Consider the following 27,512-nt stretch of genomic DNA (forward strand, 5'->3'; position numbering starts at 1 on the left):
GCAAGCCACAGAAGAGGGCGGAGCAGCTGAAGTCTCACAGACCTGGACAAATAGATGGAAAGTATTTTGTAAGTCCCGGAAAAAGTATATGATGGTGACGGTACCGGGAAATGTACAGTAGGGGGAAAAAGCAAAACAAGCCATGTGGCGATAACAAGGATTTACTAAAGAGCAGGAATCTTCCACCAGCAGTTTCCCTCCCCGTTCCAGCAACTGTCCTGAGATATCCGGGCAGACACCATGCGGCCGGAGCTGTGGCTGTGTGAGGTCGTCTCCGGACACCGGACAAGCCTCTTACCTCCTTGTGTATAAAAGCCTTCAGGCATAAGATGGAGTCTTGTCTGCGTTGTGTACCTTCAAAAGACAGTGGAAAAGGTTGTTTATGCAGGAAAGCACCAGACTGAATGCCGATACTTCACCTTGTTACCAGTTGACCCCTCACTCACAGGAATCCCTCAGCTCAATCCCAAACACACACAGCCCCATCTCCATCTCAGAAGAGATCTTTAAGCCCCCAAACAAACCACTGCCTCATCCCCACGTGAGCAACCTGCCCTGATCCTCTTTCCTTTCCCCTCCCTCCCTTGCCGTACCACACTGAACTGGCATTTCTTTCCCTCCTCACACAACCAGACCATGTACAGACACAGTAATAATCCTGCATATGAAAAGTGTCTGCGGTCACCAGGGACTGGTCTTCCCCAGTTGCACCACAGAGTCACGGTGTCGTCACTGATGCAGCGATGTAGGGGTGCACACCATACATCAGCCAGCAGAAAGCATAGGAGGCGTAAGTCTTTACAGACCGTTTTTTCTCCTTCACATATTCCCTTTAAATGGTGTCTTCAACTCTTCCCAATATGTATGTAGCTTTTGAAGTTTACAGCTTTATAAGAGATCTGAAGAAGTGCTTGTCTCCAAAGGCTTTTCTGCTGTTCATCTACATTCGTTGTTCATGCAATAAGACAGTAAGCAACTGTACCTAATGTCTCCTAACACGCGCATGACCTGGGTTACCCCACAGCCAAGGCCGAAGACTCACCACAGGGTGAAAGTGTGGGTGGACGGGGGACCGTGTGGGTGCAGAGGCTGGACGAGAGGGGAGGCAGAAGGGGTCTCCGGCAGAGGTCGAGGGATGACTTTTCCCTGCTGTTGCAGCCACCTTTCTCCATGAGCGGTCTGGGTCCTAGAAAGGCTGGAGCCGCATCAAGCACGGCGGGACATACTCAAGCACGTCACCGAGACCAACAGGTGGCAGCAAGAGCAGCAGAGGCAGCTCCCCTGGTAACTGCCTCCAAAAAGGGAAGGTGCTTCCCCCGGCTGCAGGGCCCATCCCTCCACTGAGGGCAGCCCTGGGGGAAAGAGGGGATTTCTCTGACACCCCTCATGAGACAGAAGCAGGTTTTGGAGACTGGCGTTGGGCTGGAGCTCCCTGACACCCGAGGGGGGCTTGCTGGGCACCCCGAATTGGCTTTTTGTGTGGGACCTGGCTGAAGAGAAAGGGATCCCTCTCATGGCTGGCTCTCCCCTTTCCAAACCAGAGTCTGTACTCCCTTTGCAGAGTCCTGGCACCAAAACGCCTTGCCCCGAGGGGGGATACCTGTTTGGGACACCCAAGGTCTCGGCCCCACCTGACGCAGCCCCAGGCTGATCCGCTGCACCTGGGACCCTCTCACAGGCTTGGGCAGAAGGGGCAGTACGGAAGATGAGCAACACAGTAACCGAGCACTTGTGAACATACTTGCAGAAGCCCCTCACTGCTCCTGGCCCACCCCCACATAACCACACGACATCACGCTGTGCCCCTGAAAGCAGGGCTGGGGCAGGGGAGGGCGCCGGCCCCAGCAGGCCCGACCCGGACCCTCTCCACAGGCCACTTCTCTGCAGGCCGAGGGCCGGGGCCCGCTCTTGCACCTGGGGGCTCCGACACCTCGGCAGGGGCTGCCGGCCGCAGCCCCAGGCCCCGGCAGCCAGTGGCTAGGCCCCGTGCTGGCACTGAGGGAGAGAGCAGGAGGGCGCCGGACCGGGCCGGGCTGCAGCAGGGCTGGGCTTGGCACCCGCCGCCGGTTCCTGCTGTGAGGCTTCAGGGCGAAGGCCGGGGCCTTCTTCTGAGAAGGCCGGAGCCAGGCCCGCAGGCCGGGGTGGGCCAGGAGCAGCTGTGCCCCGAGGGCCTGGCTAGGCTGCTCTGGACACCCCCCTCATCAATGCTGATGTTCTTGGCTGAAAAGAGGAAAACGGGGAGTAACTTTGCCATGCGTGTTTACTAGAGGCTTGTGGCCTGATCCTGTCAGGCCCCGGGTGCTGGCGGGGCTTTCCAGGTGGCTGAGTGACGCCGTGCAGCTGTAAGTGGTGACATAAATTGCTCTGGTGGCCAGTGTATGTAGCATGTCCCACCTGTGCAGTCAAGAGAGCTGGCTGGGTTTTCCTGCAGCTCCGGCCTGCGTCTCTCTCCTTCCTGCGTCACCTCTTGTCGTGACGCAGTTGGGTCTGATGGGTTGGAGGTCTCCAGTTTCTGCCCAGTTCGGTCCTGGCTGGAGAATGGGAGCCAATGTTCTTGGAGGAGACGTAGGGGAGGGCACACAGAGACACAAGCAGGAGCCTCCTCTTTGGAGAAAACCAGGGAGAGACAATGCAGAGGGAAAAGGCCAGGTCAGTCCTCTTGACACCACATTGCCCTCGGGTCCCTGGAGTGGGACATGGATGAGGGATGGGGCTGGGAAGGGCTGTCATTGCTACAACTGTTTGAGGACCATGAGCGAGTTCAAGTGATGGAGAATGGGGAAATCCTGCATTTCTGGGCTGTGGGTGTCCCCAGGGTGCTGCCGTGTCCGGTCTGCGCCCCAGGGTGTGTCCCCAGCATGTGTCCCCATGTCACAGCAGCCCTCTGTGAGGCGCCGTGCCCCGCAGGGGGGTCACAGTGGCTGGGCTCTATATTTTCCCCCTGGGGCTGGTGCTGCCCCAGTTTCTCATGGCGTTTGCGGGAGGAGCACCCGGAGGGAGCAGTGTGTCTATCCGGGGGATCCTGCTGCCATGAGGAAGATGAGAGCGCTCAGAGGTGAGGGGCTGGTGGGAGGTTGGGGGCTGATGCCTGCCGGAGGCAGTGCCCGTCCCAGCTGGGGGCTGTGTCCCTGTCCCAGCTGGGTGCTGGGGACTGCGTCCCCGTCACCTCTTATCCTGCTGCCAGGCACCTCTGAGAGGGCTCTGGCTCCATCCTCTCCCTGCCCTCCGTGGGGCAGCTGGAGACTGCTCAGAGACAACCTGGCCCGGATGGCTCTTGTTGGCTGCTCAGCCCCAGCCCTCCCGGCCTCTCCTTGCAGGGCCCCATTCCATCCCCTGCCCAGCTCGGGGCCCCCGCGCTGGACTCACTCCGGTGCGTCGCTGCTGTTCTGGCACTGGGGAGCCCGGAATGGGCCCAGTCCCCCCGGTGTGGTCTTCCCAGTGCCACAGCGTCGGGCAGAGTCCCTCCCCTCATCCCACTGACTGCCCTCTTGCCAGTACAGCCCAGCACGGGCTGTTCGTGCTGGGGGAGGCTGGGAAGATCCTCACCCCTCCCTGGTTCGAAGCCCTGCAGCCAGCAAAAGCGTTTCTTCCTTTTCTTCCAGCTCTCTGCCGATGCGTGCGTTCCCAGTCCAGACCTGCGCATCCTGAGGATGAAGGCAGGGCAAAGGGGACGGCTGTCCCTGCAGCCGTCACTACCTTTGCGGCTGTCGGGACTTCTCTGCTAAAGCAGCTGCAAGACCATGAGGTGAGGCGGTGGGGGGTGAGGGCTCCCTTTCCCCTTCCTCGCCTGGCACTCTCCCTCTGACCTCCGCCATCCCCCATCCTCAGGAATGATTTTCTAGGCTCCTGCAAGGCCTTTTACCCTGGTGGAGCCGATCTCCCTGTCTGGCTCTCTGCTAGTGTCAGAGGTGCCACGGAAGATCTTGCCGTTCCCCGTGGCTGTCCTGACCGATGCCTGCAGCTCGTGCCTCATGCCCAAGGCACACAGATGATCTGGGGGGCAGCCGGTCTCCCTGGGAACGAGGGCAAAGCAAGTCTCGTCACTCCCCTTTGTGGTCTGTCCCCAGGGTGACCGAGTGGAGACATACCGAGAGCTGGAGAGCGTCTTGCAGGGAGACGACGGCTGTTTGACGAGCGGTGTCGTGAACCGCCTGATAGCAGAGGTGTCCAGTGACATGCGAGCAGCCCAGGTGAGCTTGTTCTCTTTCAAGGCACCAAAGCGGCCTGCCTATGCCCCTGTTTTTTGGGGAAATACAGAGCAGCGCAGAGATGTTCCTCGGTCATTCAGACCCAGCGGTGGTCCTAAGGGAGAAGCTCTGGGGACTAATGGGGGCATTACAGAGAATTTGAAGAGGGGACACAGAAAGCTGTGCAGAGAGGTGGACTCGGGGTTGTTTCTAAATGAGCGAGAGCTGAGTTCAAGCTCAAGGTTATTTCTCCTGCCTTGAGGGAGCGCCATGGGAACCCACGAGTTCCACGGAGAGGCCCCAGGGGGGTCTCCTGGCATCTCCGCAGAGAGGGAGAGGAGGCAGTAGCACAGGGCTGCGCTGAGGCGGCAGACACCCGGCCCGAGCACAGCTGCCCTGAGGCGTCTTGCAGGGGAGACAGGGTCATTCAGCCTGTCCGAGTGCCTCAGCCTTTTTCTTGGGAGTGTTTAACCTGTGGCGCTTTTTCAGGGTGTGACAGATGATGTGAAGACGGCCGCTAGCGATGTCCTGGTGGCTCTGGCCCGCTCCCACTTCCACTTTGTCATGTCCGAGCTCCAGAGCCACCTGAAGGTCATGGGGAAGGTCCCTGATGAGACTGTGCTCCTCACCTTGGGCAAAATGGCCTGCAGCTACGGTATGGCACTCTCAGCATCCTGGTTTGGGGAGGGGTCTGTGATAACGGGGAGAAGGGATCCTCCCCCTTCCTAAATGTTTTGTGTTGAACTGGGGGCTATGAAGTTGCCGTGCCTCCTTGCTCCGTGCCAGGGCCGGCTGGCAGCTCTGCCTTACCAGCCCAGTCCCGGTTCCTGGAGGGTAGGAGCACATTGGAGGCAAACCCGTGGGGTCTCTTGCCCCCCGCTGTCCTCCCCATTTCCCCAAAGGGCTTTCCTGTGTCCTCCTTGGGGAAGGCAGCCCTCCACACACCCTCTGGCTTGTCCCGCGTAGCCCAGCAGCCCCAGCCTTGCCAGCAATCGACCCCAGCCTCCCGTGTCTCTCACTGACCCTCTCGGTCCCTCTGTCCCTGTCTTCTCTGCAGCTCTGTGGTGCATCCCCTTTGTGGGAATGACACTGCTCGCCCTGCGCACCATGCTGAGCCGGGTGGGGAGTGGCCGGATCCTGCGCGCCATCTGCAGTGGTGAGTGTCAGCTCCCTGGCCAGGGCCCAGGGGCAGGGGCTGGGGTGGCCTTTGATGCCTCCGTGTGATCTCAGAGGGAACGTGGTGGGTGTCAGCCCGCAGCGAGGTCAGGCCTTGGTGATCCCAAAGTGCTGTGAGTGTGCAGAAGGAGCGGGGGAAGCCTGGGAGGTTCCTGTGTGCAGGACGTGGCAGTGCTGCGTGGAGGAACTCCAGGGTCCCTTCCCATGGCTTCTGTTCCCCTGCTTTCCTCTGGGGTTTAAAGCCCCTGCACTGAAAGGGCGAGTATGTGGGAAGGGAAGGGCAGCGGCTGCAGTGGAAAATGCTGGAGGGGAACAGGGCATTGAGGAGGAAAAGGTGCGACGGGGAGAAGGAGAGAAACAGTGGGGTGATTGAATCCAGATACCTCAAGAGCACGGCTTGTCCTCGGATCCAGCTCTGGTCCTAGGCTGAGCCCTGCCGAGCCTGGGACTGCCCTTAAAGCAGGCTTGGGCGAGGGTGCAAGGAACCTTCCTTGCTGCAGACTCTCAGGTGCTCCCTTGTCCTTTCTCCTGGTGCAGTTCTGGAGCAATGGTCAAAAGGGGTCAATACCTACTTCTGCAACCGGGAGCAATGTCCCTTCCCTCGCAACGGGAAAGCGCAGCTCTGTGAAGACATTTACCCGGTCTTCCGTTACGCGGTGGTAAATTGGCTGGGCTGCGAGGAGGAAGAGGTGAGAAGTGCTGCTTTCCACGCCTGGGGCCGCAGCAGGGATGTCCACGTCAGTGGGTCCGTCTGTGCCCGGTGGGGTGCGAGCAGAGGCGGGCAGGGAAGGGAAGCGATCTGGGTGAGAAAGCACCCCAAGCCGGGAGCCTGCCAGCACATTGCCTGGGGCTGGAGGCTCCCTGGAGGGAAGCAGCCAAGTCCTGGGGCCTTTCTGCAGGGAGGGCTGGGGTACCAGCATGGGGAAATGCTCTCTCTCCTCTGGAGCGAGCCCTTCTCCTGCAGGGCAGAAGGGAAAGGGAAACCCCTCCCAGTGGGAAGGGCAGACTGGTGTCCAGGGGATGCTGAGCGCTAGGCAGACCTTCAGCCCTCCAAGCAGAGCCTCTCCCTTCCCTGTCCAGGACAAGCAGGCTGTCCTCGGGGCGGTGGCTGCCATGATGGGGGTCCTTCTGCATGAGGAGCAGCACCGAGAGCATGCCTGGGAGCAGCTCCTCTGGCTCCTGCACCAATATCAGGAGGTCCGAGACACCTCTCGGGTCACCAAGGTGAGAAGTCGCGTCGGGCCCGGCATGGCTGCTGGGGTGGGCCTGAGCGAGTGGCACAAGGCACTGGGGAGCTGTGGGGTGCCAGGGGGAGCTGGGCAGCCCTTCGAGAAGGAACAGGGAGAGCAGAGGAGGCCTGAGGCTTCCTGGGCTCTTTGGGCAAGAAAAGAGCAATGCCGGGGGGGGCGGGCAGGAGGGAGCCAAGAGTCCCCGAGGCTCATCTTCTCAGGAAGGGAGGCATTGGCACCTCCCTGGAGCTCTGTGTGCGGGAAGAGCTTTGCCCTAATGCCCAGGGCCACATCCCGTCCCATCCAGTGAGGGGCAAGGTCTGACGAGTGGGAAGTGGTGGGAAACTGAGTTGTCAACACCGGGCTCTCTTCAGAGGAAAGAGACCCTCCCGATGCTGCTCTGAGGGGAGGGCAAACAAGAAGCCCCATGCAGGAGGGTTTGGGCTTTTCCCTGGGAGGTGGTGTTAGGGACTCCCCTTATCCCACATGTGCTGCGTTTCTCCCTTCCCAAGTGACTTTTGGTGGCTTTAGCCTCCTCTTCCTCCCCCGTTCTCTTGTAGAGCCTCATCTATGTCCTGGAGACGCTGGAGGGAGTTCAGACCCCAATCCCACAGGGCATGGCTGTTGCCATCAGCACGGCTGTGCACCGCCAGGTAAGGGGAGCCTGCGCCCTGCCACCGGCCTGGGGCCTGCACACCTGATTGCCGTGGAGGGGAAAGACCTGCCAGCTGGCAGGGAAGGGAAAGGCAGGACAGGGCAGGGCAGGGCATCCCTCCGCCAGGATTTGTGAGCTGGGTGCCACGTGGGTGCCACGTAGGTGCCTTAAGGCTGCAGGAGGCCTGATCCTGGCGGTTTGGAACGGGTCCAAGGGGCAGCCCGGTTCCCACAGCGATTTCCCTCTCAGCCAAGTCACAGGAGGACTCTGGGAGAGGAGGGCAGAGAGCACCGTCTCTTTTCAGTCCCCCTCAACGCTGACGCTAGTTTCTTTAAAACGGACCTTGTTCCCACAGCTCTCTGAGGTGACCAAAGAGCCTGGCCCGGCCCATAAGGCAGTGCTGTCCCGCTGCATCATTCTGCAGGGTAAGGAGAGGAGACTGGGCGATGCCCCGCCGTGCCATGGCAGCTCTCTCCCAGAGAGACCTCGGCGGTCGGCGGCAGCTGCCTGCTAATGCAGAACGCGATTTCTTCCCTGCAGCCCACATGTGCCCTGAGGAGACAGTCATGTTTCTGCACTCCCAGCTGAGTGGTGGGAGCGAGGCCGGCCGTGTGGCAGCCCTGGGCCTGCTGGGAGCGCTGGCCCACTCTGACGGTCAGTGCCATGGGCCAGAGACACGAGGCAGGGGTTGGGGCTACTGGGCTGAGAGCAGAAACGGGCTGAAAGTGGTACACCTGCACCCAAAAGGAGCTGCAAAGAGCAGGTCCCCCAGCTGAGCTGACGCCCTGTGACAGGGCTCGAGCTCTCCCCCGGCAGTTAGAAATGGTGGCACACCAAGGACGATGCTCCAAGCTCAGTAACACGGGTGGGCTGATGGGCGAGCGGGCGGGCTGGCACGCGCAGGAGCTGCTTGTACCCATGCCATTTCTCTCATGCTCTCTGTTACCATAGCTTTCAGTCCCTATAAAATTGCTGTGCCTCTAGAAACAGAGTTGCTCTGGGTGTGCCGCTGCCTCCTGTGAAGTCAGTCAGGCCCCGCTTTTCTGTCCCACTGGTGTATGAAAAGCTTGGAAGCTTCAAGGGATCCCTTCTGCCATCGGGGCTCTGCCTCAATGCACACTCTCTGTATCTCTTCCAGCACCTGCAACAAGAGAGAAGCTGCCCCAGGTGGTGGAGGCCGTGCGGTCGGTGTGCAACGACCCCAGTGCCCCGGTGAGCTGGTTTGGGAAGGGGCGGTGCTGCCAGGGCAGGCAGAGAAACCCTTTCCCTCGGGGCAGAGCCTGGCAAGGCCATAGCAGGAAGCAGCGGTTTGGGGTCTGACCTAGATGACCATTCCCTTTCCCCACTTCCTCGTGCTCCCCAGAGAGCTGATGGCAAGAGGTGCCGCTGCTGCTGGCGTGGGCAGGGCTGGGGTGCCTGGGGAAGCGCCGGCACGTTGCCCAGGTGGTGGGTGATGGCTCCTCACCGGGGAGAGCTGGCAGAGCAGAGTGGGGAGGTCATTGTGCTCTGCAGGGCAGATGCACGTCCAGCCTGGTGCTAAAGCCCATTCCTGAACCCAGGAGCAAAAGCTTCTGCCGTGCCCTTGTCATCCCTCCGCGAGCTACAAAGGCTGCCCCCAAGCGAAGGCAGCTTCCCTTTGGGTTTTGAACAGGAGGGTCGTAACCACACTCTCCCCCTGGCAGGTGCGGAGGGCAGTTCTGGAGTTCATCAGGGAGCTGCTCAGCTCCGGCTCCCAGAGCTGCTGGGCATGGGATGTGGTGGGGCACATCTTCAACGAGTTCAGCCGGACCTCAGGCAGACTGGTAAGGGCAGAGTGGGACACCCGGGGCTTCGGCGGGTGCCTGGACTGTGCTGAGAGCTCCTGCAGGCATCCTTGACCATGGAGAGCTCCATGCTGCAGGGCCATCAGCACCGGCACTGCCATCGGAGCGGCCTCCAAACGGCCATTCCTCCTCGTGGGTGTCTGTGCTGATGTTGGTGGAGATGTCAGTGGATGACGTGGGTTTGCACCTGGGCGTGCCACCCAGGACTGCGGGGCTGCCTGCATGCCCGACGGGCTGAGCTGTGTCCACAGGCACCTGCAGCAAAGCCGTCTTGCAAAGGGAGGGGCCTTGTAGGGACAGGACATCCTCCAGCCAATGCAGACAGGTGGGCCTGGCTAGAGGAGCTTTCTGTGGTGTTCTCGTGCTCTGGCCCTCCAAAGCACGCCCTGCCCATCCGATAGCAGTCTGGGGACCCGTGTCCCTTCTGGCAAGGGGACAGGCCATTTGGCGGTCCCTTTGGTGAGTGTTTCCAGCTGGGCGCCCAGGAGATGAAGGCTGGGGATGGCCGAGCCTCCTGCTGACTTGCCGAGGATCTTCCCTCTGGCTGGAGCTTCCTTCCAGCCGGGGGATCTGTGTGCGTCGCTTTGCTCCGGGGCTCGGGGAGGCTCTGCTTTGGGAGCAGGGCGAAGGAAAGGGCTTCTGCATTCTCCTCCACATCCGTTGGGCTGGGCGTGCCGCTGCCAGGGCTGGCGCCGAGCACGCCCTGCTGAAGGGCACGTTCCTCACCTGTTTTGGTGGCACAACAGCAGCATTTGGGCCCTGGGGGACTGTGCAGACAAGCAGCGTCTCTCTCTGCTCCCAGGCTTGCCAGTCCTTCCCAGGGTCCGGGAACTGGTCCCCGAGCTGGGTCCGGCTGTCCTTGTCCTCTGCTCCCGGCAGGCTGGCGCAGCAGCACTGGTGGGACCGTGCCTGAGCCTCGTCGGTTGGGAGCTGAGAGTAACGGGGGTTTTGCCAACTCTGTCTTACAGGTGGCAGGAGGCCTTTTTGCCTGGGAAACCCCGGAGGAAGGAGCTCTTCAAGCCCTGTGCGTGGACATTCTGGGCTCGCTGGATGTCTCTCTGAGAGGGATGACCAAAGTAAGTTGCCCTCTGCCCTGCTGCTGTGGTCACTTCTTGCCTTCAGGGCATTTTTCGTTGCGCTTCCTCATGCCTTGAACCTCTCCCCTCACGTGCGCTGAATCAGCACACAAGGCTCAGGGAAACGCAGACCATCCTTTTTGTCTTCGAGCTGAGTGGAAGTGCCAGTGTGGCGAATTGCCTGGTTCTTCTCTGCAGCTCCTGTGGCCGAGGCTGCTGCAGTATGTGGTGCCAGCCCAGTACAGCGGCATGCTGATCCCGCTCTCCCGCTGTCTCCAAGCCCTGGCTGAGAGACGGGAGAGAGCAGGATGCGAAGAAGAAGAGGAGGAGCCTGATGCCGTGGACTCCCAGGAGCAAGGTAGGAGCCCCAGTGAGTGCTGCTGGGTTTGGCTGGGTGCCGGGCCAGTCTGTGTTTACGCGTGCCCTGCCAGCCCTGAGCAGGAGCCCGGGAGAACCAAAGGCTCTGCTGCTGGGCACGAGGGACTCTTCCCTGCATTGCCTCTCGCCTGGCGCAGAGGCCTGGCTCTCCTGCTCGCAGCGTGCTCCTGGTGAGCCGGGGCTCGTTCCTGGCCATGCTGGAGCTGACTTCATCTCATGCTGGGCAGCCCTTGGGAGTCCCCCCCGAGGCCAGCGCTGTGGCAGCGCAGCTGCTCTCAGCCCTCAGCCCTCTGCGGGGGCAAGGGAGGTGCGAGGGGCAGGGCATGGCAGGGGCTCGTCGGTCACCCAGCCTTTCTTCTTCCCCGCAGCCCAGCTGCCGACTCCCCAGGCCCTGCTGGCTCGACTGCTGGTGAGTAACGGGGCTCTGAGGAAAGAGCTTTTCTGGCCAGGGGTGGTGGGAGAGCCTGGGGCAGAGGTGCTTTTGAGGCCAGTGCCAGGAGCCCGCAAGGAGAAGGCAGTGCGCCTGAACCTTCCTGGGCCCGTCGGGGATCCCACTCCTTTCTCGGGGCCAGCAGCACCCTGGGTGAAGCCATTGGATGCCCGCTGCTGGCCGGAGTGGCGCCGAGCTCCCAAGCTCCCTCCCGGGAGAAGCTGCAGCTCTGGCGGCAGGAGTGACCCTTCTCTCCTGCTCTCGCCTAGGTGGTGGCGGCAGCTCCTCACAAGAGCGGCGAACGTGCAGTCACTGCATTGCAGCTGCTGCAGGCCCTCCACGGCAGGATCCACAGAGCCTTGGGGGCGGCGTGGGCGACCGAGATCCCCCTCCTGCTGCAGTACTTGGAAGGTAAAGCGCGGGAGGGGAGGGAGAGGCTATGGGGACAGAGAAGGGGCAGGGCAGCTTTCCAGTGTGACGGAGGGGAATTGTCCCCAGCTCCCCAGCACTTGCTCTGCTGCCTTTCCCCTCCCAGGGAGCCAGCACTGAGGCTGGGGGCAGCCGTTGATGTCCCCTAGGAGGGCAGGTCTTGGTGGCACCCCCATGTCCTGGCTGGGATGGTGTCTGGGGCAGGGACAGGACTGGTGCTCCTGGAGGAGGTGCAGCCCCTGGCTTTGGAGGGCCGAGTCCCCAGGCCAGGCCAGGTTTGCAGCATCTGTCCTTGGCAATAGCCTGGGAGGAGGGCTGCAAATGGGCAGAAAGTGGTGGGTCATTCAGGAGAAAATGTGTGTTGCCGGTGCGTGCTGGCACTCAGTGGTCGGCGTTGTTCTGGGAGCTGCAGTCAAGCAGTGGGGATCAGCTGCGGTCAGTGCGTCCTTCCCCAACTTGAATGCAGTGGCTCTGACAAACGCCCCTGGGCTCCCTCCTGTGTCTTTGGCCTCACAAGGGCTTTGGCGCAGGTGCTTCTAGGGCCTTTCTAGCCTGATGGCCTGGGACTTTTGGGAGGTCTGACCGCAGAGGAGACCACTGGGCTCTTCTTTGGTGTGAGCTTAAATAGCAGCAAGGGCTTTTGCTTCCTCTTGCTTTCTAGGAAAAACCGAGATCTCCCTGGACTCTGCAGAGTGGGAGCACCGTCTGCTTAAGGTATCGCATGCTTGGGGGAGAAGAGGGAGCAAACAAAATTGTGGGAGGAAGCTTGGGGCTGCCTGTGTAGGCACCAGGAGGTGGGGGCACCTCCTGAGCACCCTGCACCTCCCCCCACAGTAGGTGCCTGCCTGCTCAGAGGAGCTGCTCTCTGCACATGTGCCACGGCTGATGGCTAATGCCCTCTAACGCTGTGGCACACGCCTTAGCACTGCCTCCTCCTCCACATCTGGCGTGCCAGGGGGTCTCGCCTGAGGTGTTAGGAGAAGAGGGAGGCTGGAGAAAAGAGGGTTGGGTGGGGCAGGGGAAGAGACTGCCGTTCCCGGCAGCTCTCCCCCAGCAGTGTCCCGGGACATGTGAGTGTGGAAAGGGTCCTGGCCAAGGGCAGGGGAACACTCGGCTTCCTCTCCTGTTCCCCACAGTTCCTACAAGCGTCACTGGAGCCCATCGAGGACAAGGCTTGGACCGTGGGCCTGAGCCAGGAGCTGAGCCAGCAGCTGGGCAGCTCTGCCCCTGGTTCCTGGGAGAAGGTGTGTCTCCTGCCCCGTGCTGGGGCTGGGGCTGGGGCTGGTGCCGGTGCTCTGCCCATGCAGGCGGTTTTCACTGCTTCCCCTTCCTTCACCCCCAAAGGCACTTCCTCCTGGGCTGCTCCAGTGGCTGGCTACAGCCTGGCACCACGGCTGGCCTCGCCTGCTCCCAGGGGCGGTCGGGTCCACCTGGGGCCAGCCCTCTCCTGACAGGTCGAGCCGTGACCGCATCTCGGGCTCGGCCTCTTCTCTTTCAGCTTTTCCTGTACAAGGCTCTTGGGACAGCACTGGCAGCTTGTCAGGACCTCAGACACGTCCAAGAGCAGGTGCTGAGGTTCCTTCAGGAGACAAACCCTGTGGAGCTGTCTGAGGCCCAGGTGAGGTGATGCTCATGTCCTGAGCATCCCCTGCCTGTTCCTGGGGGAGAGGGAGGGCTGCTCCAGACCTCCTTGATTTCCCCGTTGCTGCCATTCCCCCCTTGCTGCAACGTCCTGCCTGGCTGTTGTCACTGGCCACAGCTGAGTGCCTGGGCTGGAGCCGACTCCCTGTTTCTCTGTGGTTGCAGGGAATGATTTTTATTGTGTCCCACGCTGCCAAGAGCCACTTCCACCTGGTCTTGGACACAGTGACGATGTTCACCGCCGCTTTCACTAGAGACTGGTTTTATCAGACTTCCATGGGCTGGAAGGTAAAGGATCCAGGGTTTTGCTGTTTGGCTTTCCTTTTTTGGCCTTATTTCCACTTCTACACCTGCAGCAGCCAAACCGTGGCAGCTGTGTTTAGATAAGCCCTCTTGTAAGAGCTCCCTGAGACCTGTGTTTCAGAGGGGATGTCCTGGCATTGGGGCCCCTGAGGTGTCATTGGAAAGGACGGAGTTTGACACCTCGTGGATCAGAGCCGGCCGGCTGGGGCAGCTGCAGCAGTTGCTTGCATGCAGCCACGTTGCCCGTGACTTAACTTCAGCAGGAGCTGGCAAGAAGGGGGTGGGCATGGTGCGACACTCTGCCCCTTCCCCAAAGCTGAGGGCTGGGAGCAGGAGCCTGGTGAGGTCTCGCTGGCTCTGCCCCCCACCTGGGGGCCACGGGGAAGCCTTTCAGGGCAGGGCAGGGCCCTGCAGAGAGAGCGGTGCAGCCTGGCCTGGGCGGTGGGCAGACTGGGCTGATCTGCCCACTGGCACGCGTAGGCTGCGCGTCTCTAAGCAGGACCGTGACAGGCTATTTCAGATACCTTTCCACAGAAAGCTTCCAGACAGCTCCCCAACCCCTCAAATCAGTGGTAAAACCACCAGCAGTGTGTGTGATGCTGGCTGCACCCTCCTCCTCAGTCCATGCGAGAACCCACGCTGTGGGATGGGAACAGCTCCCGGCCCCAGAGCTCGCAGCTTGAGGAGTAGCTTGGGGAGCTGCTGGGAGGTGCCCAGGTGAACGAGGAGCTGGTGAGGGTGCAGGGCAGCGGCCTGCCGCAGGAGCCTGCGGGAGTCCTGGAGCTGATGTCTTGGGGCATCTCTGTCGACACAGATACAGCGGCGGCAGAACACGGGGAGAGCCCAGGCCACTTGCGCTGCTCTCATGCGCACCTACAGCGGCATTGCGCTGCGTGCCCCCAAGGAGCAGCTGCTCACCTGCGTGGATAAAGAAATCATGGGCAACATCCTGCGGCTCTCCAGAGCCAAACAGAGGGTAGGAGCGTGGGGCGTGCAGGGGCAGGGATGCCTGGGTGCCCTCGCTCCAGCCCCTCAGGGCTGGGGCATACCGAGATGGACGGTCTCTTTCTAAAGATCCCCCAAGGAAGGGTTTGTCCTCAACGTCCAGACCCCAAACCCCCACGGGTTCCATGCTCCTCTTCCCTGCCTCAGCCCTTCAAAGAGTTCAAGGGGTGCTTTGCTCTCTTTGGCCTCAGGACTTGCAGCTCAAGCTTGCCTTGGTGCAGAGCATCACTGAGGTCAGCAGCGCCATCCGGGCTGTGGGCGACTGCGGCAGCTTTGAGCTCTCCTTGAAGCAGGAGGCGACGCGGACCCTGCTGGTGAGTGCCTGTAGCCGGGGCAGTCACACGGGGGAGTTTTGGGCTGTGCCATGAGGCTGCTTTCCCCAGAGGCACAATGGTCTCTCGGCTTCATGCGAGCTCCTGGAGCTGTGTCCCGAGCTGGTGGGGCCCTTGGGCGCTGGTGCTGGGTGGCTATGGCTGGGGAGCAGGGTCCCTCCTGCGGTGCCTTTGGGGATCCATGGGGGTGACGGGGCAGGGCCTGTCAGTGGAGCCTGTCCCCGGGGGAGGCGGGAGGGCTGTCCCGTGCCCCTGCCCACTGCCAACTGTGCGCTTGTCTCTCTGGGACTTGCAGGACTGGATAAAGGGGGAGCCCTGGGACTCCCTGGTGTATGGAGTGTTTCAGGCCCTGGAGGAGTTGAGGTGAGGTCTGTTCCCCGGGCTCCGGGGGCTCCCAGTGTGTCCCAGCCCCAGTGACCTTGAGCGTGGAGCCGGGAGCTGCTGGGGCTGTGGAGTGGGAGGGTGTTCCCCATTTCGGGTGTCTCCCGATGGAAGGGAGCCTCAGGGGTTCCTTAACCTGGGTGTGGGGGTTGCCTGCTGCCTGGGAGGAGGCAGGAATTGCTGGAGCTGAAGGCAGTGCTCGCTGGCATGGGCTGGGGATGTTGGATTTGGGGCCCTCGATTAGGAGGAACCCAGCTATGGTTTGAGCCACTCTGGAGAGGGCTAGTAAATCCCCTTTCTGTTTTCTCTTCCTTTTTCCTCTGGCCAGCAAGCTGAGGCCACCTCTGAGCAGGGAGGAAAGTCGCAACCTGCTGTCAGTGTGCTGCCAGAGTGTCTTGTCCTACCCTTCCAAGGAGCGGATGAACAAGGGAAGGAAGACAGTGAGGGCAGCTGTGAACGTGCAGGTACCCACCGGCCAGTGCCTGCCCACCTCTGGGTCAGGATCCCACCTCAGTGCGCCCTGGCAGCCCCCGTGATGCAGAACCTCAGCTCTCCTTTCCTCCTTTCAGCTTCTGCACAGGAGAGGCATGGAAGATCTGGGCCATCTCATAGAAAGCCTTCTGGAGGCAGAGGCCACCTCTGCCTGTTTTGACGATGTGGTCCACGTGAGTAGCCATGGGGCAACAGGGAAAGCGTCACAGGGGCAGGGAATCAAGGCCTTAGAGGGTGATAGGAGGTGGATACCTTTCCTATGGGAAAGTGGGGCTTTGGCTCCTCGCTCTGAGGCTGTGTGTCTGGCTGGGGCCAGGGCCTGAGCTGGGGGACAGGAGCGCCCGGCCACTGTGGCCTCAGGACAGGCAGAGAAGTGGGTCCTGCCAGAGGGAAAGCCAAGAGCCAGCCCTGAGCTGGGCGAGAGCAGCCTGGGGGAAGGCTGGAGTGGGGAGACGCTGGCAGGGAAGCAACACCTGGCTCAGGGCAGAGGCAGCTGGAGAGAGCAAGGCGGTGGAGGCAGCAGTGCCAGTGCTCGGTGGGGCTGGGGGCTGTGCCGGGAAGGGGCCAGAGAAGGAGGGAGAGGGAGAGGGATCTCAGGGAGAGAAAGATGCCTGTTGCGAGAGAGATGCACCCTGCCTCAGGTCCTGAAGGGCTGGCTCACCTCAGCCCAAGAATGGGAGCGGGAGAGAGCCCTGCGGGTTTGCGCCCACGTGCTGGGAGCTTGCAAGGAGCGGTTTGAGCTCATGGTGAGTAGGGACCCCCCGTGTGCCCCGGTGCCCCCTCCCCACCATTCATGGCCCCGGAAGGGAGCCCTGCCTGGCCAGGTGCTGGGTTTCAGGGCTCCTGGGATTATGGGGCAGCCCTCCTGCCTGCCCCTCTGCCCGGTCGCTGCTCAGGGAGCAGGACGGGCGGTAGGGGCCAGTGGGTGCTGGGGCTGCCTGCGACCCTTTTCCTGCCGCTCTCCCCTGCAGCGAGGACATCCTTGCAAGCAGTTTGGCTCTCTGGTGGGCCTGCTGGGGACTCTGACCAGCGGCTGCCTGGCCGCATCCTGCCAGAGGGCATGGGTCTGCCTTGGCTACCTTCTCCAAATGCAAGGTGAGGAGAGCGGGCGCTTCCCAGCCTTGCTCAGCCTGATCCTCCCTCCCTTCCTGGCTTGGCACCACCGGGATCCTGCAGGGCCAGGCCCCATCCCCAGGAGGGAAGGGGGAGGCAATGTGCTCCGCTGGTTTTGTGCCCCCACCCTGTTAACTCTCTGCCTCCCCGGCCATCTCAGGAAGGATCCCTGGGAAAGGGTTGCTGAGTCCCACCTCCTTGGGGCACGTGTGATGTTGGGTGGTCAGGGCCATCCCCACTGCTGTCTGAGAGCAGGATGTTGTCACTAGCGCTGGGGACTGTCCCCCTCCATGTCTGTCCCCCTCCACGTTCCAGGGAAGACAGAGGGTGGTCAGACAGCTTGCTCGGATGAGGTCCCTGACGTTTCAGAGGGTGCCTCCCCCCTTGCTCCCTGCCCTGAGCCTGGGGAGACAGGCAGCTACCCAGGCAGTGTCTCCAAACTCATCCCTGCCAGGGAAGAAGTCTCCTGCCGAGCACAAGAGAGGAAACCAATTTGCTGCCCAGAGCAAACTGGGCAGGGAGGAGGGATCTGAGCTGCAGGCCCGGAGCGTGCTGCAAAGGGTTGTGTTTGAACCCTTTCCTCTTCAGGCAGCAGGGTCTGCCTGTGCTGAGGAAGTCACAGGGAGGTTTCCCGCCTCCCAGAGATGATGGTGGCCTGTGCGGGAATAGGGGACACAGCTGCTGGGAGCAGAGGCCAGCGGCTGCTGAAACCCTGAAGCCCCAGCAAACAGTTCAAGGAGGAAGAGGGGTCTTTCCAGCCCGGGATTTGTCAGCCGTTTATCAGGCTCAGGAAATCCTGCTGCACTGAGTTCAGGAGGGCCCTGGGTTTCCCTGTGGCCTTCACTGCCGCCACTTGGGTTCTCCTGGCCCCTCTCAGTATCTGGGGCCAAAGGCTGGGTTTCTGGGTTTCTGCAGACGTGACTCCTCTTTTCTCCTGGTGTTTGTTCCAGCCAAGACCATGAAGGTGGTGCCTCAGGCAGATGAGATCAGGTGCCTGTGTGAGGAGCCGAACAGCCCAGACACCAAGACTCTGGCAGACAGCTGTGCCACAATAGCAAAGGTAACTGGCCCCAAAACAATGGGGTGGGGGCCCAGCTCCCGGACTCCTGCACGTCTCCCTGCTCCCCTCCAGAGTCTCTTGCTGTCTCCAGAGCGAGCTGTCCAGGACGGCTGTTGTTAGCAAGTAGCAGGAGGCTTTGAGACAAGACTGTGCTTTAGGCATGCTGGAGCAGATACTCTGTGTGTGTGTGTGTGTGTGTGTGTGTGTGTGTGTGTGTGAGAGAGAGAGAGAGAGAGAGAGAGAGAGAGAGAGAGAGAGAGAGAGAGAGCGCTCTTGTCAGAATACAGATTTGGTATATAAGCAAACAACATGGCGGGGAGACACTTCCAAATCAGTTACCTGCACCAGGTGTAAACAGCACTGTATGCACAGCGGGAGGATCAAGTGCTTGCCCCCTCCATGACTGCCAAACTAACAGTCCTGTCAAGTTTCCTTTCCTTTCTGAATGGCTGGAGCAGAGCTGTGACGCGGTCTCTCCTGTTCCCGACTTCTCTCCAGGCTGTTTGCAAATGCATCCCTCCAGCACAGGCCACGGACTTTCTGACTGCTCTCCTGGACAGCTTCCTGCGTGTCAGACCCACGTGTGTGAAGGCAGTGTGGAAGTGGGTGTTCGTCTTCCTGGTGGAATGCAGAAAGGAAATACTCCAGGAGGTGAAGGAGAACTTTTTTTCCATTTGACTTTGTCTTTTCTCCTGTTGGCTGTTGCACTACACGCAGGTGCCCGTGTGCTGAGCTGAGGGGCTACTGATGGGTCTGAGTCGTGCATTAGCAACTGCTGCTGGCGTCTGCTCCAGCTGGTGACAAGGATATGGGCACTTCTTGTCCAAAGTGTCCCGTTGGTCCAGGTCCTTCCCACGAGTGAGGCAGTTATCACTGGGAGGCACCAACCTTGCCGTTCCTCCCCTTCCTCTGGGGTCGCTGTCAGTCCTCCCTGCCCTGGGACCCATTTCTTTCTTCACTGGTCCCCAATTCCCTCTACTCGGAGCTTTGCTGGGCACGCTAGGTTTTCCACAGGTTGGATACTTGTTCATTGCTCTTACTGCTTTCCCCGACTGTGGTGTTACCCAGCCCGCGAGGTGCTCGTCCCTTAGCGACCAGTTGCTGTCCATTTGTAGCCTGGGAGCCTCTGGCCTCATGCTGTGCCTGCCCTTTCAAGGCCTCTGTTCTCCTCCACTCGCGCTCTGCTGCGCCCCACTTGGGCTCTAGGGCTCTAGGGCTGGCGCAGCTCACTCAGCCCAGGCTAACTCCCCAGTGTGGCTGTCTGCCGCTGACAGAGGTTGTTCACAGTGACGGCAACCACGGGTTGCAGCTCACAGGATCGTGCCCAGCTGAGCTAAAGCTCACCCAGCTGTTAGGTGGCTGCTGTTTACAGCCAGGGCAGGGCGTCCCTGTGCCGTCCCTGCAGAGCCCGTGGCCGCTCCAAGCAGCGGGAGCACCGCAACCGTGGGCTGCGGGGTCACCCCTTGCTGCTTCCCCAGGCGCAGAGCAGGTTGTGTCTGCCCCACGGGCCAGAGGCAGGCAGCTGTGGGAGAAGCTGGGATCTTCCACAGGATGAGGGACCTGGCTGCCTATTTGTCCTTGTCATGGCCACAGCTTCTAGCTGTGAAAGGCTCAAACAAACACCCCTTCCTTTGGGGGAAGGTCCTTTGTGCGGGGAAGGGGCTGGCGCTTTGGGAAAGGAGGGTAGAGGCAAGGAAAAGTGTCCCTGGAGAACTGGCTTCCCCGGGAAGGAGACACGTGCTCTTACACAGGCCTTGCAAGGCCTCTTCAGGGTTTTGAAGAGCGCGTGTGGTTTTGCTCTTGCATTGCTACAGACACATGGGGAGAGTTATTCAGGTGTTGGGTGTGCAATGTGTCCGTGTCCTCTGTGTGCACACAGGGCACACAGCTGCTCATACGGTTGGGCCCAGGCACATGCAGTGACTGAGGCTTTGCGTGTGAGTGCGTGCATGTGTGCGTGTGTGTGCACACAGACGTGCAACTGCCAAGAGCACGCTCAGCTCCGGACGTGAGCCAGGGTCAGGCAGGGGGTGAGGTTTCGAGCTAGATCTGGACTCTGTGTCAAGGGAGCAGGCATTGCTCATGTGCTGAATGACTGTGTCTGGGCCCCGCAGGAGGGGGTAAAGGATGCACCGAGCCCTTCTTTCTCCTCTTCTTCCATTCAGGTGCCAAAAATCCTGAACACCCTTTACAGCTCCATGCAGCAGAGCACCCACAGGCCCTTCTCTCTCCATGCGGTGTTTCTCCTCACCCGCTTTCACCGGGAGCCTGTGATCAGCAGTCTCCTCCAGAAAGGTCTGCCCATGGACAGGTACGTGCACTATCCACTTCCCCCACTGTAGTCAAAGAGAGACCCTGCAGCTTGCTTGCACCAGGGGGGTCCGGTTAAGCAGCAGGTCCTTTTTCTGCCTGAACTGTCTTGAGTGTTGCAAGACTGCGTGCTTGTGTCTCTGCTGTGAGTGGGGGGTTGTAAGCCCCATTGCAGACAAGGAGAAGGTCTGAGGGCGCTGCAGGACTGCAAGGATACGGGCTCATGGGTGAATGTCTGTTCCCTTGCAGTGACACGGTGGAGCTGTGGAGGAGCCTGGGGAGGAGCATCTTTGGGATTCAGGTCCTGAGGTGCTTAGTGGAGAAACTGAACAGAGCAGGAAACAACCGCCTGGGTTGTAAGCGGCCCAACCGTCAGACTGCTCTGGAGACTCTGACGGTATGTTCAATGGCAGACACATTTCTGCAGCTTTGCATCTGCTTTCTAACTCATACTCTGGCACGAGGGAGTCAGGTGCCCTTTGCGGATGCCCGTGGAGACTGCCAGGGTGCTGTGCTGGGCCGGCCTCAAGGAGTGTGGGGAGCCGGGACAGTTTTGTGCTCCTGAGCCACAGGGCTGTCACAGAAGTGACAATTGTGGCGAGTAACCCCCCCGCCCCAGGCAGGCCGGGGAACCCGGCTGGTGGGAAGAGGCCCTGCCTGAACAGGTGGTTCTTGGTCATGTTTCTCTGTAGATCACCCGTGCCATCTCCGAGGTGGTGCTTGCTCTGAGGAGCACAGAGGAGCTCAAGCAACTGCTTCCCCACCTCCTTCCCAGCCTCCTGAGGTGGGTCAGTGAAACGCTGGGCGAGGAGAGGCTGCTTTCCCCCGTGAGCAGCTGGAGAAGGCTGTTCCTCGAGGGCCGGGTCCTTGAGGAGAAGCCCTGCAGGTAAGGAGCTGAAGGGGCCGGTGGAGGGGTTGGCTTCAGTTCCCCTTTCCAAGACATGTGCGTTCGTGGGGCTGTGGGAGCACTTTGCCTGCCCCGCTTCCTAGATGTGCAAACCGGTCGTCGTGGTTGGTTTTACTTCTGCTCCTTCATGGAGAAATTCCAGCTCCCAGGCAAGAAGGTCTTACGCGGCTCGTACTGCGGACGGCTGTCATCTTGCCTCCTGCATACCCTTGCATGCACGATAGCATTGCACTCCTTCAACAGACCCGCGCTGTGGGGAGCATGGCTCTCACGGGCGCTGGTGTCATTCTTCGCAAAATGCTGGTGGGAAGAGGTATTAGGTGTTGCCTTGGTTATCGAGCATGGAGTCAGTCTAGGGACGTGGGTTTTCTTCTGCTTCAGTGGGTTTGGGGCACAAAGAAAATGCCAGTGCCGTTAGCTGCAGTCTTGAAGGCTATGGAGCATCATTTCAGGGGCAGTTAGCTCTGCTAAAGATAAATCTTCCCCTGATCTGTTGTGATTTGAGATTTCTTTGGTTTTGTGGCGGTGCTGGTTTTTTGATTGGCTTTGTTTTGTTTGACTGTGTTTTTATTTGTTTTGTGTTTTGTTTCTTTTGCCAGGCTTTTCCTTTTGGCTTTAGAGTTGGTGCTAGGCAGATGCATGGCAGACAAATGGATGCGGCTGCTCATGAATCGGGCAGTGTGGGCTCGCCTGGAAGACCCCCTGGCTCACCCTGAGGGGGTGTGTCTCCTGACCAGGTAAGAGCCCCAGGGAAATGGCTGCTGGGACCCTTCTGGCATGCCTGGGGGGACGTCCTCAGCTGAAGAATAGTGCCGGCATCAGTGCAAGTGAATTTTGGAGACCTGGCCTGTGGCCGTCCTGGGTAACTCTGTGTCCCTTGCTTGTGCTCCCTTGTGCAGCGTCCTGCTCCAGGCTGGGCTCGCATCACCCTGTCTGGTGCAGAGCCTCTTGCCATGGCTGGGTTCCCGCTCAGTTAACCTGCAGGTGACAGCTAGAGCTTTCTTTGCTGAGGTAAGGTGGCGGGGGGGAGGAAGGGTTCAGAGGGGTTTTACTGAGATACTGCTGCTTGGGATGTCTTTTTTTGTGGGAAGATCCCTGGGGAAAGGGTCCCTGCAGTGGGGCGGTCAGGGGAACGCCCGGCTGGGACCAGGTCCCCATGGCACTGCCTGTGTCATTCCAGCTCTCTCGGGACGGCAGTACGGCAAGGAGCCATGCGTGAGGCAGGCACTGGAAGAGTCCCTCTGCAATACCTGGCCGCAGCCAGCACCAAGGAGTTAATTAAATAAAGCTCATCACAAAATGCCTAGGGGGAAGCATATCTTTTTTTTCCCTGATGGCATCCTCGTGGTTGGTGGGACCACGTGTGGGTTACACAGAGGCTGGGGGCTGCCAGCTGCGTGGCCCCTCTCAGATCTTCCCGGGCTGGGGATAACAGAGTCACGCCGGGACAGACCCCAGAGCAGGGGTCTCCACACAGGTCTCTCCACACAGGGAGCCCACCAGCAGAGATGTGGTTTCGACCCTCAGGCTGTTGTGCACACTGCGAGCCCTTGCGAGCCTCTGGTCCCCTGTCCTGGGGGTCCCACACCATATGTGTGATCCAAACTGAAGACTCCGCAAAGTTTGCTCAAACACAACCCGTGCTCCCGCCTTGCACAGTCATGTTCCTTGACAGAGGTGAGGATGGAGCTGTAAGAGGGAGTCGAGCCCCTTCCTGGGTTGAACACCACGCTGAGAGGGGGTCCTGCTGTGGAAGGGGCACCAGCAAGGGACAAGGGGCCGGGGCCGGGGGTTGCCCTGGGCACCTGCAGTGCTGAGGGCTCCGGCAGTCCTGGGAGCTGAGTGTGCCAGGCATGGGGCAAGCGGCTGAGCTGGAGGTGCTCCAGCGGCAGGCATTTGTATGACGTGGGCTTGGAGGGAGCCGTCCTGCCCCACCGCTGCAGGGGGTCGGTCCCAGGCACATGTGAGTCCTGGCTCCCTGCACATCGGGCTTTGCACTCCCCTCAAATGGTCTGAGCCTCCTCCCAACCCCACAGAGCTTCTCAGCCCTGCCGGTAACTCCTATTTCCCCCCGACTTGCTGCTTGCACGGACCAGGCACGTTTGTTCAGCGGCATCTCCTGAAAGAAAGCAAAGGACCAAGAAGCCAGAGACATGGGGAGAGAGGTCCCTGCAGAGTGGAGTCCCTGGAGAGAAATGTCTTTGGGGGAGGTTTCTCATGTCAGGCCAGGCCAGAAGAAGCGATGAAACTGTGGACTGGGAAGGCTCCAGGAGGCAATAGCTCGAAGGGGCCGAGCTCTGCCTGCTAGCCTGCTTTATTAGCTCTCCTGACAGCGGTAACAACAGCAACAGCAACCACAACAGCTGCTGAAGACAGGCTGTTTACAGAGCATAGTCTCCTCTGAGCAAACACAAGCATAACTCTTGACACCTCGCTTCCCCCAAGCAGCCCCCTCCCGCCCCGCTCCTGGGAGAGGAACAAGCTCTGGGCCGGGTGGGGGGCTGGAGGGAAGCCTGTGATGCTGGCCGGGAGCTCCCAGGGGCCCCGTGACCCCAGGGGCCCCAGGCCAGCATGGCCCCAATCCTGTGGCCGTGGTCTCCCAGGGCACGGCCAGGCTGCACTGACCCATTGTGCCACACCACCTCTGTGGGAGGTGAGGGGTCCCCAGGCACTCCCTGTGCATGGAGGGCTGGGGGGGCCCAGGCTCTTGGGGTGCTGGGACCCAGAGATTGGGCTGTGGGACGTTGCCTACTCTGGGAGCAGAACAGGCACCCCGGGCGACTCGCTCACGTGTGGCTGTCCCTGTTGCTGCTCTCAAAACTTCAATCAAAAATCCCTCCAGAGGCCAGGACAAACCCCACTTCAGTTGTGGTGCCCCCCCAATGGCCAACAGATTTCCCTGCCTTCCCACCATGGTCTGACCCCGCCACCCTGAGCCCCAAGGAGCAGAGACGGGTGAGGGCTTTCCAGCAAGGAAGGAGGGGTGAGAGGGGAAGTTTGCTCATCCAAGGGCTGAAGGAAGGCTCTGGGACGCACGGGGGCTTCCCCACGCCTTGCACCCCAAGGTGAAAGGCCAGGGGCAGAGCACAGCTGGGGCCAGAGGAGCACGGCTGGAGCTGGGGCTGCCTGACTTAGTCAGGGAGGGAGGGAGGGAAGGCTGTGGGGAGGGATGTCCATGACTTTTTCTGGGAATGCTGTCTCAGAGCCCAGCCAGAACTAGGGCCATGCCTCCCCACGCTCCTTTGCCTAAACTTCCCACCCTTTGATACAGCTCCTTGATGCTACCAGCTGGTTTCCAAGGCTGGGCCTGGCAGAGGAGGGAGGAGAGTTGGGGTCGGCCCTTTTTGGCTCCTCAGGCTAGAGAATGACATCCTTAGCTGCATCAAGAGGGCAGGCGCGGCGAGAGGGATGATACTGGAACAATCGAGGTTGGAGAGGTGTCCAAGCTCAAGCTCTGCAAGCAAGACCAAAGCAAGCCCTGCCTCTGGTGACTCGGCTTCCCAGATCACCATGGGATGGAAGGGGACCCTCTGCTGAGGAGCTCTCATGGACAGATGTCCCCACCACAGACATGTACAACTCCTCCAAGGGTCACTCCGGGAGCCTCAGTAGAAGGCAGAGGCAGGCCTAGGCAGCACTTGGACTTGAGGGACAGTTCCTCTCCCCAGGGGGAGGTGCCAGCCAAGGAGCCTTTTCCTAAGGGAGCTGGACAGACCATGGAGGCTGTTACATAAGAAAAAGCTCCAACGTGAAGATGGCTTCCAAGACCTGCGCAAGAGAACTTGACCGACAGTGACCTGCCCTGTGCAAGAGGGTCTGCTCGTAGAAGAAACCAGACCAAACCGGCTGAAAGTGGCAAAGTTGCAACAAAATAGTGCAAACTCTGCTAATAAGTATGCATTAAGCACGCTTGCACGGGGGGTCGCGTGAAGAAATACTCAAAAGCGCATGGTAACAAGCGGTGTCATGGCCAAAGCCAATAGGTTATGTAAACTGTAAAAATGAATATCTGAGTAGTCTTAAAACTGTATATAAGGAATGAAGTGTAACATGGGGTCCCTTTGGGCTCCCAGCCGAGAGGCACCTTAATGCCGGCAATAAAAGCTAGTGTGTACTTCTGCTGCCTTCTTTCCGGTACCTGTGCACAAGCTAGGGGAAAAGAAGAAAATGTGAGCAAGTCCTTTTTGCTAACGATTTGGCGACCCAGGTGGGACTCTGTGGGTTTCCGACCTGGTGAGTGTAGCTACCACATACAACACAGCTGGCGCTGGGTGAGTTCACCCCATTGTCCTTGCGGGGTCCGTGTTCACCGGGAAGGTACTGAAACCGGGGGCAGCGTAAGTCATGGGGGGTTCAATAGGTAAGGAAAAACGGGGTTCGCCGCTGGCAGAAATTCTGCAAAACTGGAAGAAAACTGATGGTACTTCAGGACTCACTAAAGCTCAAAAGCTCGAGCCATAGTTCTCTGCCAGGATGAGGGGCCAGCTGAAACTCGGGAGGAGATGCCGTTCGAGCAGTGGCCCCTGGAAGGTTCGTCTGATATGAGCAAGCTGACTTTCCTGCATCAACGCTTGGAGGATCAGAAACCTTAGCAAATGAACTACTGCTCTTAGCAAATGAACTACTGCTCTGTCTGGGATAACTGGGCTTTTAAACAACCAGGCGGATACGGGGATTTGGCTAAGGTAAGACAGATGGTAACGCACCCAATGCCGGGTGACTCAAAGTCTAAACCCTACCCTCGCTCTGCTTCACCCTGCACCTGCTCCTGCTACTCCTCAGACCCCTACGCTGTACCCGCCGCTTCCTCCTGAAAATCACGCTCCTGCTTTGCAAGCTCCTATGAGCTTGCTAGTGGCTAGTCCGGCTGCAGGAATGCCTGTGGCAGCAGGACAGAAACCACCCCCTCCAATATTACATGCCTATGTTTATCAGCCATGGGCTCCAGGAGATTTGACTCAAGGGGCGCAACAGATGCCCTGGGTACGTGAGGACCCAGAAAAGGTTGCCCAACTCTTCTCTACAATAATAGAGGGACATCACCCCTCTTGGAGGGATGTTCAAGTGCCGTTGCAGCAAATATTTTGGTTGGGAGATAGAGATCGGATTTGGGAAAAAGAGAGAGAATTAGCAAGTCGTGATGGAAACAGACAGCCTTGGCCAAGCGTGGACCCTAATTGGGATTATAAGAATGCAAATGACCGAGCTGCCTGTGAAACAGCTTGCCATAATCTGGTCCTGGCAATAAAGGCTGCAGGACAAACCGGTGTCAACTGGGAAAGAGTTCGGGAAGTGAGGCAAAGATCAGAGGAACACCCGAGCGACTTCGGGAGTCGCTTGCGGCAAGCATTGTTGCGATACGGAGGAAGGACGGAAGGTGACTTTAATGACGAATTGGCAGTGAGTGCATTTGTCCAACAGGCAGCCCCAGACATTCATAAATACTTTGTGAAGCACGCTCCAGGATGGCAGGGGGAAAAAAAATCCACAAAAGATATTGTCTCCGGCAGCGTATGTATATGACGGTAGCTCATAAAGACCAAAGAAAGAAACGGAAAGAAGAAAGTGGGAGGAAGTGAGTATGTTGGCAGTAGCGATGGGAGGAATTCCGGTGACGAGAGGAAGATGAAGGAATAGGAGAAGGGGTGTGGGAACAGCAGAAGCAATGAGAAGAGGACAACTGGACCCAAGTCGTTGCGCACGCTGTAAGAAACCAGGCCACTGGAAGAGAGATTGTCCATTTTGGCCACGAATGACCAGAGGATTTGGGTGGGAATCCCCCTGTTTGGAAGCCGCCAAGCAGCGAAAAGGTTGAGGAGCTGGCAGAATTCCCTCAGTACGACTCTCAACAATGACCGGAGGTGGGAGAGCCTGTAACCCTTGCGGCGTGCGAACCACTGGTAGGAGATCGTGCTCAAGTTGTGATAAAAGTCAGTAATCACACTTTAGAATTTCTGATAGACACGGGTGCAACCGACCCTATGCTAAATCAATACTGAGGTGAATTAAGTCAGGAGAAAGTACAAGTGCAGGGAACCGAGGGGCACCCGGTGACACTGGGGATAACAATCCCTTTATTAGTAGAAGTTGGCCCACATGCATTATACCCTCAGTTTGTGATAATGGAAGGCAGTCCAATTAATTTATTGGGGAGGGATTTACTGGAAAAATTGCAGGCAGGAGTTATGTTTGAAAACAGGGGCATAGCGTTGGAACTGCCAGAAGTCATTGCTCAGATAACGATGGCTGAGGACTTCCAAGCGATACCCCAAGAATTGAAAGATGTCCATAAGCCGCCTGGAAAGAAAGAGAGTTTCTAACCATCAGCGCGACACAAAACAGCACATCGAGAACAAAGTTTTGGATCTTCTACATGCTCTAGAAAAAACAAAACAAGTAGCAGTATTACACCATAAAGCCCACCAGCGAGATACTTCTGACCTGACTGAAGGAAACAATCTTGCTGACGGTGCGGCTAAGGCAGCAGCTTTACAACCCTTTGTGGCGGCGTGCTCCCCCCACCCCACCCACCCCCCCGCGTAAGCAACGACCACCAGTGGGGGTCGTTGTGGCTGCATCCAGCTT

At 59.5% G+C, this 27,512-nt stretch overlaps 1 protein-coding gene across 1 annotated transcript in view; it reads left to right on the plus strand.

The window, feature by feature from the left end:
• The first annotated feature begins 3,030 nt into the window (after positions 1-3,030).
• Positions 3,031-27,512, plus strand: part of LOC143170226 (maestro heat-like repeat-containing protein family member 2B) — a 30,935-nt gene continuing 6,453 nt past the window's right edge. The window contains exons 1-33 of the mRNA XM_076358324.1: positions 3,031-3,055; positions 3,603-3,745; positions 4,068-4,190; positions 4,677-4,842; positions 5,245-5,343; positions 5,901-6,052; positions 6,444-6,587; positions 7,153-7,245; positions 7,603-7,672; positions 7,788-7,901; positions 8,386-8,459; positions 8,930-9,049; positions 10,039-10,146; positions 10,345-10,504; positions 10,893-10,933; positions 11,224-11,365; positions 12,045-12,097; positions 12,520-12,627; positions 12,882-13,001; positions 13,190-13,312; positions 14,142-14,303; positions 14,524-14,646; positions 14,960-15,027; positions 15,374-15,509; positions 15,615-15,710; positions 16,179-16,283; positions 16,509-16,632; positions 17,601-17,710; positions 19,876-20,021; positions 20,270-20,417; positions 20,713-20,906; positions 21,527-21,664; positions 21,827-21,938. Coding sequence (XP_076214439.1) covers positions 3,031-3,055; positions 3,603-3,745; positions 4,068-4,190; positions 4,677-4,842; positions 5,245-5,343; positions 5,901-6,052; positions 6,444-6,587; positions 7,153-7,245; positions 7,603-7,672; positions 7,788-7,901; positions 8,386-8,459; positions 8,930-9,049; positions 10,039-10,146; positions 10,345-10,504; positions 10,893-10,933; positions 11,224-11,365; positions 12,045-12,097; positions 12,520-12,627; positions 12,882-13,001; positions 13,190-13,312; positions 14,142-14,303; positions 14,524-14,646; positions 14,960-15,027; positions 15,374-15,509; positions 15,615-15,710; positions 16,179-16,283; positions 16,509-16,632; positions 17,601-17,710; positions 19,876-20,021; positions 20,270-20,417; positions 20,713-20,906; positions 21,527-21,664; positions 21,827-21,938 — 3,840 coding nt within the window. The remainder of the gene's footprint in view (positions 3,056-3,602; positions 3,746-4,067; positions 4,191-4,676; positions 4,843-5,244; positions 5,344-5,900; positions 6,053-6,443; positions 6,588-7,152; positions 7,246-7,602; positions 7,673-7,787; positions 7,902-8,385; positions 8,460-8,929; positions 9,050-10,038; positions 10,147-10,344; positions 10,505-10,892; positions 10,934-11,223; positions 11,366-12,044; positions 12,098-12,519; positions 12,628-12,881; positions 13,002-13,189; positions 13,313-14,141; positions 14,304-14,523; positions 14,647-14,959; positions 15,028-15,373; positions 15,510-15,614; positions 15,711-16,178; positions 16,284-16,508; positions 16,633-17,600; positions 17,711-19,875; positions 20,022-20,269; positions 20,418-20,712; positions 20,907-21,526; positions 21,665-21,826; positions 21,939-27,512) is intronic.

The sequence above is a fragment of the Aptenodytes patagonicus genome, chromosome 22 (assembly GCF_965638725.1).
Source record: "Aptenodytes patagonicus chromosome 22, bAptPat1.pri.cur, whole genome shotgun sequence".
Taxonomy (NCBI): Eukaryota; Metazoa; Chordata; class Aves; order Sphenisciformes; family Spheniscidae; genus Aptenodytes; species Aptenodytes patagonicus.